Consider the following 16,725-nt stretch of genomic DNA (forward strand, 5'->3'; position numbering starts at 1 on the left):
GTTTTATTTCAAAAATACCTGCTTATATAAGCTCGAAAGATTAAACTATCTCTAATATAACACTATACCTCTTTCATGATAAAAAACAAAGTCTACAAGTTAGCATTTATTACTGTTTCCACATACAGTAGCCATCTTTAACGACCAGCTTGCTCGGCAAAATTGATTCATTTTTTCTTTTCTTTTCTTTTTTGATTACTAAACGATTAACATGAAAAGGTTTTTTTTTTTTAAAAAAATTTCATTTTATTTGATACGATTTTAAACAAAAGATTTTAACTGAATGATTATGCAACAAATTATTTTGGTTATAAATTGGATTGTTTAAATTTATAGATGAGTTTGAATTTAATAATATTAAAAAAGCAAGTGAAGTGAGTATTACTCTTAAAAGACTTTCATCAAACGAAACTAAACCAAACCTAACCAAACATTAAAAGTATAGTAACATTGTAAATTAAATTTGAATAATTTATTAATGTAGATAAAAAACTGTATAGAAATGAAATCTATACCATTAAAGCAATAATTTTTTTGTGTTTTAAGATAATGCAAAAACCTTTTTGGGAGATTAATAGTTTGGAAATTCATCTATTTCCAGTAATTTAGTCACAGCGAATATCCATGGGTAAGCCTATTTTCACTCCCGATTTTTAAACTTAAAGTTTTTTATTTCTTAATTTCTTTTACATCTTCTGATTGAATGATGTGTTGGACACAGCAAGCGGTATATAACATAATAATTTTATTTAATTAGAAAAGTGTTGAATTAAGTGCAGCTGTAAAAAAGCAGAATAAAGCAGTCTGTTGAAGCTTTCGTGCATCGATGTATTTACATTTCATTATTGCCATTCCGTAATAAGTAATAAGAACGATTTCTGCGCCACGTACGTAAGTGTTTTATATAGATATGTTAAAATCCACAATGTGTTGTTTCCTTTCAAAATTGTGTACCGCGGGTAAGTTTTGAATCTAAAGAAAAGAAAGCGTTAGTCCATATTTTCTAAGAAAATGTTACTTTTAAGTGTCGCAGGCTGCTGGAGGACCATCTCGAGTACGTGGAGGAAAATAAACAGGTTCTCAAAATAAAACTAAATCAAACTAAAGCTATCAAACTAAATACAAAGATTCTCAACCGTAGACAGACCATTTTTGTCGTTGATAATATGTTCACTGAAGCTCAACAGCCTTGGACGGGCAGATATTTTTATGATTACGATTTGTTTGTTTTGTAAATAGGATCTGCAATTTGTTTGAAAAATATGAGGTGAACCTGCTTTCATCAAAATGACATCGCAGTTTAAGTTACGTGCTCGTGCAAGCAGATTAATCATGCGATGCACGAGTAACTGCAATTGTATTTTTATCTTTTGATGATACATGAGAAATTTTTAAGACATGCAGTAGTGAACCTATTTTAAAGAGAGACAGAGCAATTGGCCAATCATGTGTGTGCGCGTATCAAAATAATTCCTTATTATTTTACCAATCTGGCATTTATTCTTTCTCTTGACTTTATTGTCAATGCCCCAACTTTATGAAGTCTTAATAACATAAGGCAGAATTAAATTATTAACATACATATGTCTGATTTAGGTACGTTTTGTTTTATTTAGAAAACAGGATGGTGAGTGTCTCTGCATTCAAAGCTAATAAGGCCTTCATTTTCTCATATTTTTCTTTATTAATTTAACATCAAAAATCTGTGTATCCGTAAGTAGATCGTTAATATTCCAATAGTCCAAGCTGGGAAAATAATTTTTAGGGTGGCAAAATTAGGCATTTTCGTGATAAAAAACGAATTTAGAAATTTCTATTGGTTTGTTTAAATAAATACGAAATCTGTTAATCAAATAGAACACTAATTAATTTCATGTTTTAAAATTCTATTTTGAGCATTTTTTACGTTCTGCATCAGAAGGAACCGTAGGTTCTTTCGAAAAATGCTGGACAACGTTACTCATCCTTGAGCTAAAATTGTTCGTCCAAACAAAATGAGCAATGTTTGCGAATTGACTTGTATCCTGAAAACCTACCAGAATTTGTAGGCTTGTTGGGAGGGAAAATCTTCTCAAGCGGGAAAGCTGAAAGCGAATGATGCATTGGTATAGGATATTTGAGTAACAAGATTACAAAATTGTAGAAAGAATAGACTGCATTCAGATGACTTAGAATTACTTGGCAGTGTAGCGTTGGGAATGAAATGCGTATACGTTAATATGCACAGAAACACTAGAAATGAAAGGACACTCATAAGTGAATGCACATTTTAATTAGTAATGTGTTTAATCAAAATGACGTCGGTTAAAAAGAAGTGTTCGAAATATCATTCATGAGCTTTCAAGACTCGCATATTCAGCTCAGGGAATTTCTAATATTATGGGAATTATTTTTTCTTTACAACAGTTACTTCTAGGCATGTAATCAATTCATTAGGGATATCAACTGGAGTATCATATATTGTAGTTTTTATTTAAGTCCAGAAGCACCCAAAGCATAATGGCTCTAGCAGACCAATGCACCGATTCACCACTCCCGATAAACGTTTGTGCAAACGAAATATTATGTAATTACGAATGCTACTGCTTAAATGTAACCCCCCCCCCGTTTGTATGAAAACCACAAGAAAAGTCACTTCGGTCTTGAAATATATTCATCAATTAAACGGCAAGCCAAATAGCATTTCATAAACACAAAATCTCAGATTGGTGAGCACAAGCAGTATGAATCTTTGCAGCATAGAATAGCATTGGGTGTTCTTGCCAAGTGGGGAAAGCGAAATTTCTTTTGGAGAATCTTTGAAAATTCATTGTCTGCTGAAAATCATGTACCTTGTCAAGAAAACATTTCCGCTAGTGTGATTCCGAGTAGTTGGGATGTTTTCCTCTACAATCTGCATTTTCCAAACTATCTTGGCATATATTCATTCAAAATAGAGCCAAACTTCCTGTTTTCTTACTTGCAGTAATAGCATACATGCACCAAAATGAATCGAAAGCCAATCCGATTGTGCGTTTTCTCCATCTTCACGTTGGATATCTTCAATCTTCGTCCTAGAAATTTAACTTCATTTGAAGCATCATTTATGCTTTAATAACTTACATAGGGCCTTGAAACCACAAGGAGCGAAAAGCGAACAGCCATTTTTCCGCCACTGCTTCACGTTAGAATGACTAGTATGAAGTCAAAATCTGATTTAAAATTTATATGGACCAAACATTATTTATGCGTCCGGAAACAATATTTTGAGAATCTATTCATCTTTCTTCAGCTTTTTTTCGGCATTTGCATATTAAACGGGATATGATATCAGAGCTACGAAATTCACTCGAGTGGGATGTTTTATAAGCCCGGCATACCTAGTTTCCGGTTCCGCGTGATGAAGTTACTCATCTATACGCTCATAAATATTAATGATTGCTCTAAAGTCAAATGAATAATTCATATACTTGTTGAAGTGTTATTTCGTTATATCTTGCAAGTTAATAAAAAAATATTGCATTAATATTACTAGAATAATTCTTTTAAATGCATAGCTACATACATTGAAGTGGCGAAGAATTTTATTGACAAAGCTTAAATATTTTATTCAATTATACCTTTCTTTAATTCTCTATTTTCGGCTGAATCCTTATTTAAATTTAAACCTACAAAAATCTAAAAACAATCTTTTTTCAAAAGGTATTTAGTTAATATAATGAAAACAAATTTGAATTTACTCCTTTGTACGTAAAATTTCCTTTTAAATGTAAATGAAGATTTCTTTGTTACTTTTAATCAAAAAGAATTTTATTGCATATCTAAAGATAGCAGAGTCGCATAAATTAAAAATATCTAGTAACAGTCGACATAGCTAAAAATGAAAAAAACGATAAATCAAAGCTAAGCTTTTTTAAAAACATTTTTATCTCGCAAACTATTAGGTCTTGAAATATTCAAAATCAAAATAATTATTTAGGCATGCTGTAAATTTTACTCAATTTCTTAGCCCATAACTAAAACGAGACGCTTGATGCCGATGTGCAGCTAGATTTTTCGAAGGCTGGAAAGGATTCCAAGGATAGCGGTAAATGGCCCAGTTTCGAATTTTTCACAAAACATTTTTTTAATAAAATCACCGATGTGTTTCTGTTTCATGCAGTTCATCGGCCACGGTTCTAAGTAGACAGTTCTTCTTATTATTATCTCTCACATATATAATGATCAGAAATTAATTCTGGAAATTGCAATTTATTATGATAAGGCTAGCTTCTATTAACATTTATTTTTAAAAAGCATCTTTAACAGGAATATTAAATATCCACTTAACTTAAGTTTTCCTCCCTGATACAAGATATTAATCAACAAACCAAATAGAAATTAGTTTGCCATAATGTATGTATCTTTAAGCACGGTGAAAAATAGAAAATTAAAATCTTGTCTTCAGAAAATTGGGAATAAAATTATAAATGGAATAGGTCGAAATATGCTGTCACTGATGGCATATGCCCTCTATAACTCAATAATTTTGTATGAATATTGGAATAAGCTACTGTAACCATCACTGATTTCTTGTGTCCTCTGTAATTCAACAATTTTGTATGAATATCGGAGTAAGCTACTAAAATCATCACTGATTCCTTATGCTCTCTATAACCAAAAATTTTGTATGAATATTAGAGTAAACTATTAAAATCATCACTGATTCCTTATGTCCTCTGTAATTCAACAATTTTGTATGAATATCGGAGTAAGCTACTAAAATCATCACTGATTCCTTATGTTCTCTATAACCAACAATTTTGTATGAATATTAGAGTAAACTATTAAAATCATCACTGATTCCTTATGTCCTCTGTAATTCAACAATTTTGTATGAATATCGGAGTAAGCTACTAAAATCATCACTGATTCCTTTTGTAATTCAACAATTTTGTGTGAATATTAGAGTAAGCTAATAAAACCATCACTGATTCCTTATGTCCTCTATAGCTCAACAATTTTGCACGAATATCGGAGTGAGCTACTAAAACCATTTCGTTCCATCTCTTTTCTTCGTAGAACAACTCTGTCATCGTCATCTTCCTCCCTCAGCATCAAAATTCAATTTGCTTTTGCTTTCAAGATACCGTGTTCGAGAATGATTTTATTGGACAGGTACTTTAATTCTAAAACAATTTCAACGGTAGCGCAGAAGATTCGAGTTGGATGTATATGGTCTTCGTGCGTTCTGATTTCTCTGCTTTGCATAGAATTCTCTCTCTGAATAAAATATGAATCTACAAACCAAATAAAAGTTAAGTTGTTTGTCGTAATACATGTATCTTTATTACTATGTACTTTATAGTTATAATAAGGAAACTTGCCAACATTCATTTTATTGACTTTTTATTTGATTCTTAAATGTTTATATTTAGTTTATACTATCACTATTTCAAATATTTTGTCTAGCAAGTTTATCTTTGTTAACAAAATTATCTTTTCCTATCCGAACGTAATTCCTATTGTTCCTATATATTTTTCCTAAGGATAAAATACTAAGAATATAAAAATAATCCAGGCTCAACATTTTTGACTTAAGTTATTTCAAACAAATCTGAGTTGGAATAAATATATTTGAAATATCATATGTATATCTGTCCGTATAAAAAAGTAACAATTAAAAAAAATGATAATACTTAAGAGGTTAAAAATGAAGATATAATATACTATCAAAATCCCACTATAAAAAGTTTTAACATGCATCTCCCCGATTCTGTAGGAATAAACTATTAGTTATATCTATCTGTATGCCAATTGTAATTTCAATAAAAATAAGAGAAAAAAAATTAGATATTGTAGACATGAAAGAAAAATAGTATCATTAATAGTCTAATTTTATACTGTTTTAAAAATCGCTTCCTTAAAATGAAATTTTTTGAAGAATGAAAAATTAATGACAGAACTATAAAGGTTTGGAACTCAAAAATGTTGAGATACAACCAATGAGTAGGCTTTAATGGCACTTTTATTTATGCCGGTTGAGAATGCTTGGCTGCATTACCTACTCAATGATTTCCATTTGCATATTAAAACTCTCATAACATTCACTTTTGAGCCCGCATTAAAAGAAACAGCATCATATAGATGAATACGGAAAAGTTAAAGGAACAGCACAATTTATCATCAAGATGATAAATGTGAAAGAAACTAAATATCTTGCTAAATATGTAAATGTAAAGTTAGATAGTAACATTTCTTAAAGTGAAAAGTTTTCTTATATTCAATAAAGCTGAATCCCAGTCTAAAGTTTACGCTTTAATATTTTTTTGAAAAATATATTAAACTTACATGCAGTAACTTATTTAACTATTAAAAGATCTGTATTGAATGTAATTAATAATTTATTTCATTTTATTGCTCGAAACTAATTTTCAGAAGGTATCATTACACAAGATAAATTTAGATACATATTTTTTCATTTACTTACGACAAATAAAAAATAAAGTATATTCTTTCTCAAAAATAAATTAAAATAAAGAAAAATGTGTAATTAAAACATTTTAAATTAAAATAAAATAAATAATTAAAATGTTATGTTTTGACAGAATTTCATAATTAATATTTCATAATAATGCATTTTTCGTTTTTAATATATTTATTTCTTGTGGGTTTTTTTATCGAGCCATTCAAGTTTTGGCAAAAAATATGAGTTTGCTTTAAGCTAATCTACATTAATTACTGTAAATTACTTCTACAAAATTTATTTCACTTATAAATATGTAGGTTTGTTAAGTTAAAGTAGGTAGGTTTGCTAAATTAAAATTTACTAAGCTAAAATAATTGAATAAATAGTTCTAAATCTTTTAATTTTAAATATTATAATAAATAAAACCTCAAAATGGAGAAAAAAACTAATATATTAAATATGCTTAAGTTTTGAATATGATCTTTTTAAAATAATTGTTATATTTTAACTGAATTTAATTCTGTCATTCTTCGATATATAGCTCAATATAAAAGAGGAAACTTGTTTCATTTCATAGAGGACTTTTAAAGCTCTAATAAAATGTCATTTAACTTTCAACCTCTAATGCCATCAACAGAAATTATTTTACTACTCATTAATATCCAGTTCTTTAATAGTGAAACGAAATAATGAGGACAAATCAAACCTATTTTCTAGAATTGAAAAAATATTCATCATATTTATAAAGAAACTGTAAATAGATTTATGATTAATTTATTATTGCTTTTTGCATTGCAATAGAAACTGATTCTAATAAATTACTTTTAAAACATTAAGTTATTAAGGCTAAGTTTACGAGTTCCATATAAAACATAAAATAAATCGTGTCAAAAATGCATAGAAATCATCTTGTTCAGTAATCTTAATCCTATATCTTAAAATAGCTTAGGTCTTTAAAATGTTTCGTATGTTATTTTCTTTACGATTTTTATTTATATTAAGTGCACACAAAATTTTTATCCACCGTGTTATAGATAAATAGAAATTTTCTTTAATAAAAAGAAATAATAAATTGGTCAAATTAATCTATCTTTTCGAAACTAAGTTAGACCTTTCAAGAAAGTAACTCGTATAGGTAAAAAAAAAAAAAAAAAAAAAAAAAAAACCCTCTAAATTTTTATTTTACTTATATATATAATGGCCATTATATATATGTAGAGAGAGAGATAGATAGATAGATACAATGGCGGGGGGTTTGTCTAGAAGGTCAGACGTAACAAACTAGAAATCACATTTTTCTTCTTCATCATCAAATTCAATTTTTAAGATGTGTTTTCTTTGTCAGAACCACCAAGAGGCACTGACGGAATCACAACAGGAAGTAGAAAAGAGGCCGCTCGGGAGTATTTTGAACTTTTATGTCATTAGAAAGGAATTCTTATAGAGAAAATAAGTTTGGTTTCAGCACGTGGATTGTCGGTGGAAAAAAATAAGACATTCAGTAACTCAGAAATTACAGTTAGAGAAAAGCCTAAGTTTGAATGGTTAGAAAATAACTACGGATAAATAGAAATTGTTGGTATTGAATAGACATATTATGTAAATAGAATTGTAAAACTATTTCGGAGAATTTATTTAATAATAACATAGCATCTCTGAAAATTTTAGCATTTCTTGTATCATCCACTAGTCAGAGGAAAGTTTTTTGTGTGGATTTCGAAATATAACTGTTTTAGGGATAAATCATAAACGAACAACTATTCACATAAAAAAAATTTATCCAAACAAATTATTATTATATATAATTACATATGTAAATATGTGTGTGTATTTGTGGGCGTGAGTGGGTTGATTCGCTGAGATCGGAACGCGGAGACTTTTAATTTAAATAAAGTCACTTTAAAGAAAGTGTTAATGCGTTATCTAAATTTGTTTAATTAACGATATGAGATGTATTAGTAATTGAAGCTCAGATCTATAGTCATCAGTCATCTGATTAATTGCAATTATATTATACAAGATTATTTATAGCTATAGTCTTCTGATCTTCAGTTTGATTTGAAATGCGCGTCCCAGAAAGGAAATTATTTCTGTAAAACAAATGACCCTTTTGGAGCAGCAAACATTAAAACAATCGAGCAATAAATATGATAATGAATCCTTAATAAGCTATTGAAATTTAGCTGAAAATGGTTAATCAACAGGCTATTATGAAATCTATTGTCAGAATGATTTTTGTATATAAACGCTAAAGAATGTTTTTAAGGAAATCCGCAATATTTCACCTCATATATAAAAAAGCTATTTGCTAAAAAATAACTTACCTGCAACTATTTCAGACGAATGCAATCCTGGCAGTATTGCCACGAGTATCAGCGCTGTCCCCCAAGCGAATGCCGACGCACATCTTTCCGTAAAATCACAAGAAAGCTTTGATTCCATTCGCATTTTTGTTTCAATAGATGATTTTCACGAATGGACTGAATAAGAAAATTATTAGTTGTTTAATTGTTTGGATTAAAGATTATAGAGAGCTGATTTCTGGATTTTTGACACAGGTTCCAAAGGGATATGTCCATTAAGTATAATACATTCTATAATCAACAATACATTTTGCTTATTATGTAGTGACAACATCAGCACTCAAAATATTGAAAAATTTCATTATGGAATATGATAATATCTCTGTGAAGTACTTTTATTTTTTAGATATATTACATTAATGCGCACACAAAAATTCTTTCAAATATATTATTTAATGCGCACTCAGATTCTTTCAGATATATTATAATAATGCGCAGACAGAGATTTGTCCTCATTCGCATTACAACAGTGACGGCGTAAACTTTATGGCAAAACAACACTTCACAAAAGTTACTTAGATCACGAAGCTACTTATAATATAAACAAGTTGTCTTGAAATCTATCCTTATCATTTGGTTTAACTGTTTGGGATAGTTTGGAGAACCGAAAGTTCATCAGACGTGAGTTGGGAATGTCGGAAACGATCTCGAACTACCCCTTCGGGAGGGATGCCGTCTCCCTTCTGCTCATCGCGGTGGCTCGAAATGGGATGAGTTGCGAAAAATCGTCTGCTGAAAAGGATGGGATCTTTAGAAGACGGATCGTTAGCACCCTCTGATTTCGAGCGCCACCTGACGATGGGCGAAGGGAAACTTCTCTGCCTCAAATGCGCTTTTTAGGGTATTTTCACCTCCCACGCTATATTCTTTCTTAAATTACAATTTCAATATTTGGCAGTGATTATGTTTTTTTACATGCATTGTTTTCCTGCACAAACTTGGTGTAATTTTATGAATGATATCATGGATGAGTTAGTGAACAAACAAAGTAAAAGTCTGAATAAAGTCTTTCGTTCCTTATTTTCATGTTTTGAAAATTACTTTCAAAAGTTTTGTTTGATACATTTTAATAGAGCTTTTTTAAATTCTGATAATTTTCTGTTTATCACCAATCATGATTCATGAGGTTTCAACAGAAAAACTATACATAAAGGCATCAAATTCCGAATTTCAGAACGAACGAAGAAGTAAAATGTCAAGCACAAAGAGATGAGAAAATATTTTGTACGGGAAGAAGATACATCGTAAAATAAATGAAAACTGTAAGAATTTCCAAGGCGAACAGAGAAATTCAAAAGTGCTCAGTTCTCTATGAGGAAATTTATTAAGCTAACCCTCCTCCCCTCAAAAAATACCCCCAAAAATGTAAGAAATTTAAGATAAATAACAAAAGATAGATATTGCTAAGAAGTATCGAAGGCGAAGATATATTTATCTATATTAATAATAAAGATGAATGGCTGTGTGTGTTGCGGTTCTACATGATAGATTTTTCATTTAGAGCGAGATCTTTCATTTTTATAAACGGGGCACATATATACTTTAGAAGGCGAAAAGGCCCTTTTTTAAAAATTTTAATTAATTAAAAATTAAGTAAAGTTCTGGACGTTTTCAATGATAACTAAGAAGAAAATTTTAGTACAAAAATAACTTTTACATCGACTTAATATTTAAGCAATAGTTATATAAATAAAAGAAATGTTTTTGTCTTATAAATATTTTTCCATTTTTAATTCCTAAAAAATATTCTAAGCACATTTTCCAACCTGAATTGTAAGAATTCTGAGCAAATATTACGCGCATCACGAATGAAAATACAAACACATAAGGTTTCTTGAAGAACTCTGAAGATATTGATAAAATTATTAAATTTGTAGATTTTTTTATTATTACGTTAGCTTTTTCTACAATGCGAGTTACAATTCAGTCTTTTACACAAGTAATTGCTGTCAAAGGGGATTTCAGGGTTGCAAGCAATGTATTTTGTTTATTCGGAGTCATCTAAATGTATTACTAGTTGGAAAAACCCGAGAAATATTTATATTTATATTAAAAAGCATGGAAAAATATCAAATTTTACATTATTTTTTTTATCAGAAATTAGGTTTTATTGTTAAAAGCATGAAAATGGGAAATTATATCCATCTTTCACTAATTTAAGTTGTTTTTTACTAATTTTTATGAAAATAAGGGAAATACATTGTAAAATGAACAGAATAATAGAAGCTTTCTAAAATAGTATGAATTATATATAGATCAAAATTTAAAGCTCGAAACTGTTTTAAACTCCATAAAATATTTAATTAACATTTTTTAGCTACCATTCATTAACCATGGTGAATCCAATGGTCGTCAGATGCGGCTAGTAAAGAAATATGTGCTTCATTTGTTATACAGTAATGCTGGCAGCTGAAATATAATATAAGCAAATAAATAATTTATGTATTTGCTGAAAATAATAATGATGTATTTATTAATCTGCAGATTTAAACGTTTAATTATTGTGGAATCTAGATTCTAAAATAAATACTGAGGGTAAATTTTTTGCTACTTTCAAAACACGAAAATATTAATATAAAACAGCGTTTAAGAGTTTCCCATTTACTATATCATCATTTTGTGTCTCAGCTAATTTTCACAGAGTTATAGGAACATGAAAGGCTAATTAATGTGGAAAATCGATTTAAGCTCAATAAAATCTTTCGAAACAACTTAATTATTTTTACTCACAAATGAGGAAGAAACTTAAGAAAGTTACCAGCATTTTCTTAACTAGCTATATAAATCTCATTTGAGTTTGGGATTTCATGAAATCGCGTTAAAAGGAAATTATAAAACTTATTTTAAATTGCCATGTTTGTTAAAATTAAATGACCACGTCAGTTACTCTGTCGAATAAAGATATTTAAAAAGTTTATTTGTCTATTGTCATTGAGAAAATAATTTATCATTTTTTATTTATGAAAGTCTATGCAGTGAAAAATGCATCGTAAATTCGTGTAAACTTCAAAAACTCGTAATAAAAAATAATGAGCTGAAAAATTTGCATCATTAATGTTTCATGATCTGTTTTCACGTATAGAAATGTATTCCAAAACTAACCAGAAGAGAACACGTCATGCTGAAAAATGCTTTATGCTAATCATGTTAATAGTAAAACACTTTTCTGAAAATGGACGAATCATTCGATCAAGTGTGATATGTGTGCATGAGTCAAGTGTGGTATCGTTACCAAATCTCTCTCTAACACTTAAGGTTTTCTACAGGAATAGTGAATCCACGACTATTAACTAATGAAAGTATTGCACGAAGAAAGATCAGAAGGCGAAAAAAAGTCTTACTTCATTGAATGAGATACTGAATTTGTACGACGTTTGGAGAAAACTGGTGTTTGTAAGATCACCCACGATGTGGTTGATCCTGTCCATGTTGTAAAAATATCATGGAAGAATTGATAGCCGGGGCATCCATAAGAAGTAACAATACTCGTTAAGCCGAGAGAATATTAGGAATTCCGGAATCGTCGCTTCGATGTATTTTGCACGGAATCTTGAATATGCATAGATACAAGCACTTCAAGCGTTATTATTAAACTAAACTTTGCTACAAGGGACGTTCAAACAAATGGAATGTGATCTATAATGACTACTGAGTGTCATGTGGAAAAATGATGCACGCACTTCACTGTATGTTGAAGTCAATACGCAAAACAGTGATATCTGAGTGACGTTGAACTCTTGTGAATGTTGATTAAGCATTGCATTCTCCTCATGTGACTGTTTGGTGTAGTTTCACCGTATCTTTTAGTCTTTGCCCCCCCCCTTTTTTTTTTTTTACTTGAAGAGCGTTGACCTGTACTGTCAATGCAGAAAGGCATGTAACTCCGTTGAATGACCACGTTGCCTGCATTGCAGGAAAGCCATGTATTACTTATTGTCACTTTCTCGATAGTGCCTCGCCCCACTTCGCTCATGAAGTGAAGATATTTCCATTGAATATTTTCACCGAGTGATAGAGTCGAGTTTTTAAATTTAAGCGGCCCTCCTGATCACCAGACTTGACTCTTGCCGACTTATGGTTATAGAGACATTTAAGTCGCGTGTTCCAGGAATCCCCTGCCAGCTCCGTGAAAATGAAAGATGCCATTCGACGAATGGCAATTGTAACAATGCCGACGTTCTATACTCAGCTGTAATAAAAGTAGAAACGCACCTCATATGCCAAATATCCTATGGTGGTGGTCATGTTGAAAATCTTTTATTTTAAAATAAATGTAGCGTCATGGTCTTGTCATCTATGTCATTATTTGTTAGTCTTTGTCTGATTTGCATAAAACGTTTTGGTGTGGAATATGAACGCACTCTTTCGATTACTTTTAAAATCATTTTTTTTCTATATATGGGGGGGGGATCCAATGTCCCTTTGATTTTATTCGCGTAAATCAATTTTTTTTTCAACATTAATTATTTTATTATAAATTTTTGAAATTTTCACAAATTTATGATGCACCTTCTATATAAATTTAAGTGTTTGCATGTTTGGATCATATACAATTCCAAGCCAAATATGTAGAATTTTGAACTATGGACCATTCCATGGTTCAAACGAAATTTTATGCAAGTGTTTAATACTGAGCATTTAGAATTATTAAGTTTGCCGAGAAAGAATTTCTATAAACATTTAATGAATCAGATAAAAAAAAAGAGAAAAACATTTTAAAACTTTCTCAATATACCTTCGGATATATGATTGCACAAAAATTATTTTACTGCCATCTTAAAATTTAAAAAAAAAGTTTTCAGCCAATTCCAATTTTATACAAATTTTCTTTGATTTTCATCCACTTTTTAAAAATTAAATTTATGTTATTCGTTGTTTAAATTTAAAAAATATTTTAATATTTATTTATATGTATCATTCGCGTCATTTTGCCAGAACTAAAATTAAATTACTTTCTTCAGAAATTTCCATTTTTAAATCTTTTAATATGCTCCCACAATAATTTAGCTTTAGATACTATCTTTTATAATCATTGTAATTTCAATAGTTGGTTAACTTTTATCCTTATATTTTAAAACGTGTAAAATTACTTGCTACTAATTGGCATGTCATAGTCTTTTTTTACTGTTTTTTTTTTTTTTTTTTTTTTTTTTTTACATTTTATCGCATCAGTTACAAAGTCATATTTACTAAAATGTATCAACTGACACTTCCAATAACTTTTTTATCTCTTTAACAACAGAGAGCAGGCGTCCTGGCCTAGGGGTAGCGCGTCTTCCCCGTGATCTAAGCATCCCGGATTCTGGTTCGGGCATTGTTGTCCTTTACCCCCTATTCTATAAGTGAGGTGTATGAAAGAGACCCCCTGTAAAAAGGAGTTGTGCAAGTGAGTATCATCTTCATATGAGATAAAGTCAGACTTATGTCCTTGGGTGCTGAGGAGTCTTTACCCTCAGAAGCGACCGCACCCCTCTTTGCCCGATCTTTTAAACTTGGTTTGAATTTGGTGTTCGATTCAAGGGGGATAAGAAACAACAACGTTTAGTAGTAAAATTACCTAATTTTCGTAATTTTAACTAATAACGTTATACTAATTAGAATTCATTTATTTCTCCCCCTTTATCCATTTCCGTCATATCATATGAACTCAAAATCCATATACTGAATATTTGATTAAATAATACAAAAAAAAATGATTTTCAATGTTCTTGAAATAGAAGCGATACGAAATGCGATCGTGAAATCTGAACCTATTCAAAAATATTTATTTAAAAAATAAACGAAACTACCTTCATTTTAAAATTATGTGTATATTTTTTAATGCGCTTTAGAATTCCCCAATGCGAATGTTCTATCTTACTTCTTGATTATTTACTTGCACATCATCTGAATTTTTAATCGCTGGAATTCTGCATTTAGTAGAAGTTGAATATTTTATATGATCCACGTTATGATCCAGTTTCAAGTTTTATATGATCCATTTATATATATTATATGATTATATATATATATTTGTTATATGATCAAATCTGTTAAAACCAAAAAGCCTTCAGGTCCCTTCGCTTGATATTGCAGATCTCTTAAGATAAATCTCTTAGATAATATCTCCATGCACTTAAAAATTTCTTTTAGACGCATTTATATGTAGTCAAATAGGTGCTCCAAGCAATCTGTACATGTTCAATGAAAAAGCAGATATTAAAGGAAAGGAAGTCACTTAGGCAATTCGCGCTCCTTGTATCTGCTTATCCGGATAAATCTTTTGGTAGATTAATGATAATTATATAATTCTTCCTGCGTTCCATTTTCTTGTCATTTTTAACAGTCCTTCGGGTGAGACGGTTTTCAAGACCAAAGACCGTCATTTGGGGCACCTGAGAAGAAAAATCCTCAACCCCTGGACAGCAAAGAGGACCAATAGAGAGATATTTCACCTCGGCGAAACTTCCACGTCTTTGGATTTGAAGCCGTGTTTATGTCACCAAACTACTGAACCTTAACGTTGATTCGAATCTCTGGGAAGGTTCGATAAATAGAATCATTAATATATTCAAACTCGTTAGCAAAATGCTCAAAATTTATACATATTTTTCTTGATTTAAATGTTTTTTTATGAATGAATGAATGAAGATTCAACTATCATAATAATCAGGAATTTGTAATTATCAAATCGTCAACAAATTTTAACCACTTTTAAAAAGATTTAATATTGCTAAGAAAAGAGGAGGATTGGATTTATTTTCAAAAGAATTTTCAATTGAAAATTTGGGCACAAAATAAAAAATAAAAACTAATGAATGTACCCAGAAAGCAAATATCAATATTAATTATTATATATTACTCTCCAGTTTCCAAACTACCAAATGTTAATATATTTAAGTATGATGAATAATGTATATTGGATTCATATGGAAGACACTAGCCAAATGTTTGGTTCAATGACTTTTAAAGACGCAGGATCGCCCGTTACTTGATTGCTTCCAATAGCGAACCGTACGTAAGGAGCCCTAAGGCGCGTGCTACAAAAATGTATTCGAAACTACTTCACAATAAAATAAAGCATCGCTTTATATTTTTTATCATTATTTATATATTTTTTTCATGTTTTTTTTTAGTTCATTTGCTTATGTGCTCAACAACATTTTCAGCCATCACTTTTGAACAGTGAAATGTAATCACAAAAAAAAAAGAAGAAAGAGGGAGAAAAAAAATCTAGAATATTTAGTCATCTCACTCATTTAGTCAGTAATACTATTTCTGCTTGACCGCAGGGCTCCTATAACCATAAAGACTCTGTAGGCTGTGCATTATCAGGACCCTGAGAAGATGATACTGCAGCCCAATTGTAAAATGAATTTTCATCCCGGCGGCCCTGGGATTGCTTAGAATTGTTCTAGAAAAGGCACAGGAATTTCTAGCAATTCTATGCTTTCCCACAAATCCTAGGAGCCGCACATTTGGATCTTGCACTTTCCCTTCCTGCAAACTGGACAGTCCTCCACTGATGCAATTCAATGATATCTTCTAATTGCGAAAGTAAAATCCGAGATAAACGGACCCTAATAGATTTATAGAATGATAGAAAGACTTACAAGAATGTAGCTCGAAAACTCCTGTATCCTTATTGATAAGTATTTCTAATAGTTTTCAAGGTTATTATAACGGATTAAAAATAATCATTGCCGTTTCGATATGAAACACATCTTGAAATTATGTATCTATGATTTCTGCTCTAAACTTATTTTTTAAAAGACGCGTGAAATCATTTTTATTGCTGTGTAACTTGAATAATTTGAACGTTTTTTATTTTAATTTCCTTTAATTTTCCTTATAAATAATAAATCTTACAAATAATTTCCATATTTCAAAAAATTAATCAACAAAAATTTCTCTAATTCATCATAAAATTCAGTTTTTAGTTTTACTTCCAAAAGA

General features: G+C 30.1%; 1 protein-coding gene across 1 annotated transcript in view; it reads right to left on the bottom strand.

Annotated features, from left to right (window-relative positions):
* Positions 1–9,437, bottom strand: part of LOC129967019 (hemicentin-1-like) — a 500,464-nt gene extending 491,027 nt beyond the window's left edge. Inside the window, exon 1 of the mRNA XM_056081650.1 lies at positions 8,752–9,437. Within this exon, the coding sequence (XP_055937625.1) occupies positions 8,752–8,875 (124 nt within the window). The 5' untranslated portion in view covers positions 8,876–9,437. The remainder of the gene's footprint in view (positions 1–8,751) is intronic.
* Between the last annotated feature and the right edge of the window lie 7,288 nt (positions 9,438–16,725).

This window comes from Argiope bruennichi, chromosome 4 (assembly GCF_947563725.1).
Source record: "Argiope bruennichi chromosome 4, qqArgBrue1.1, whole genome shotgun sequence".
NCBI lineage: Eukaryota > Metazoa > Arthropoda > Arachnida > Araneae > Araneidae > Argiope > Argiope bruennichi.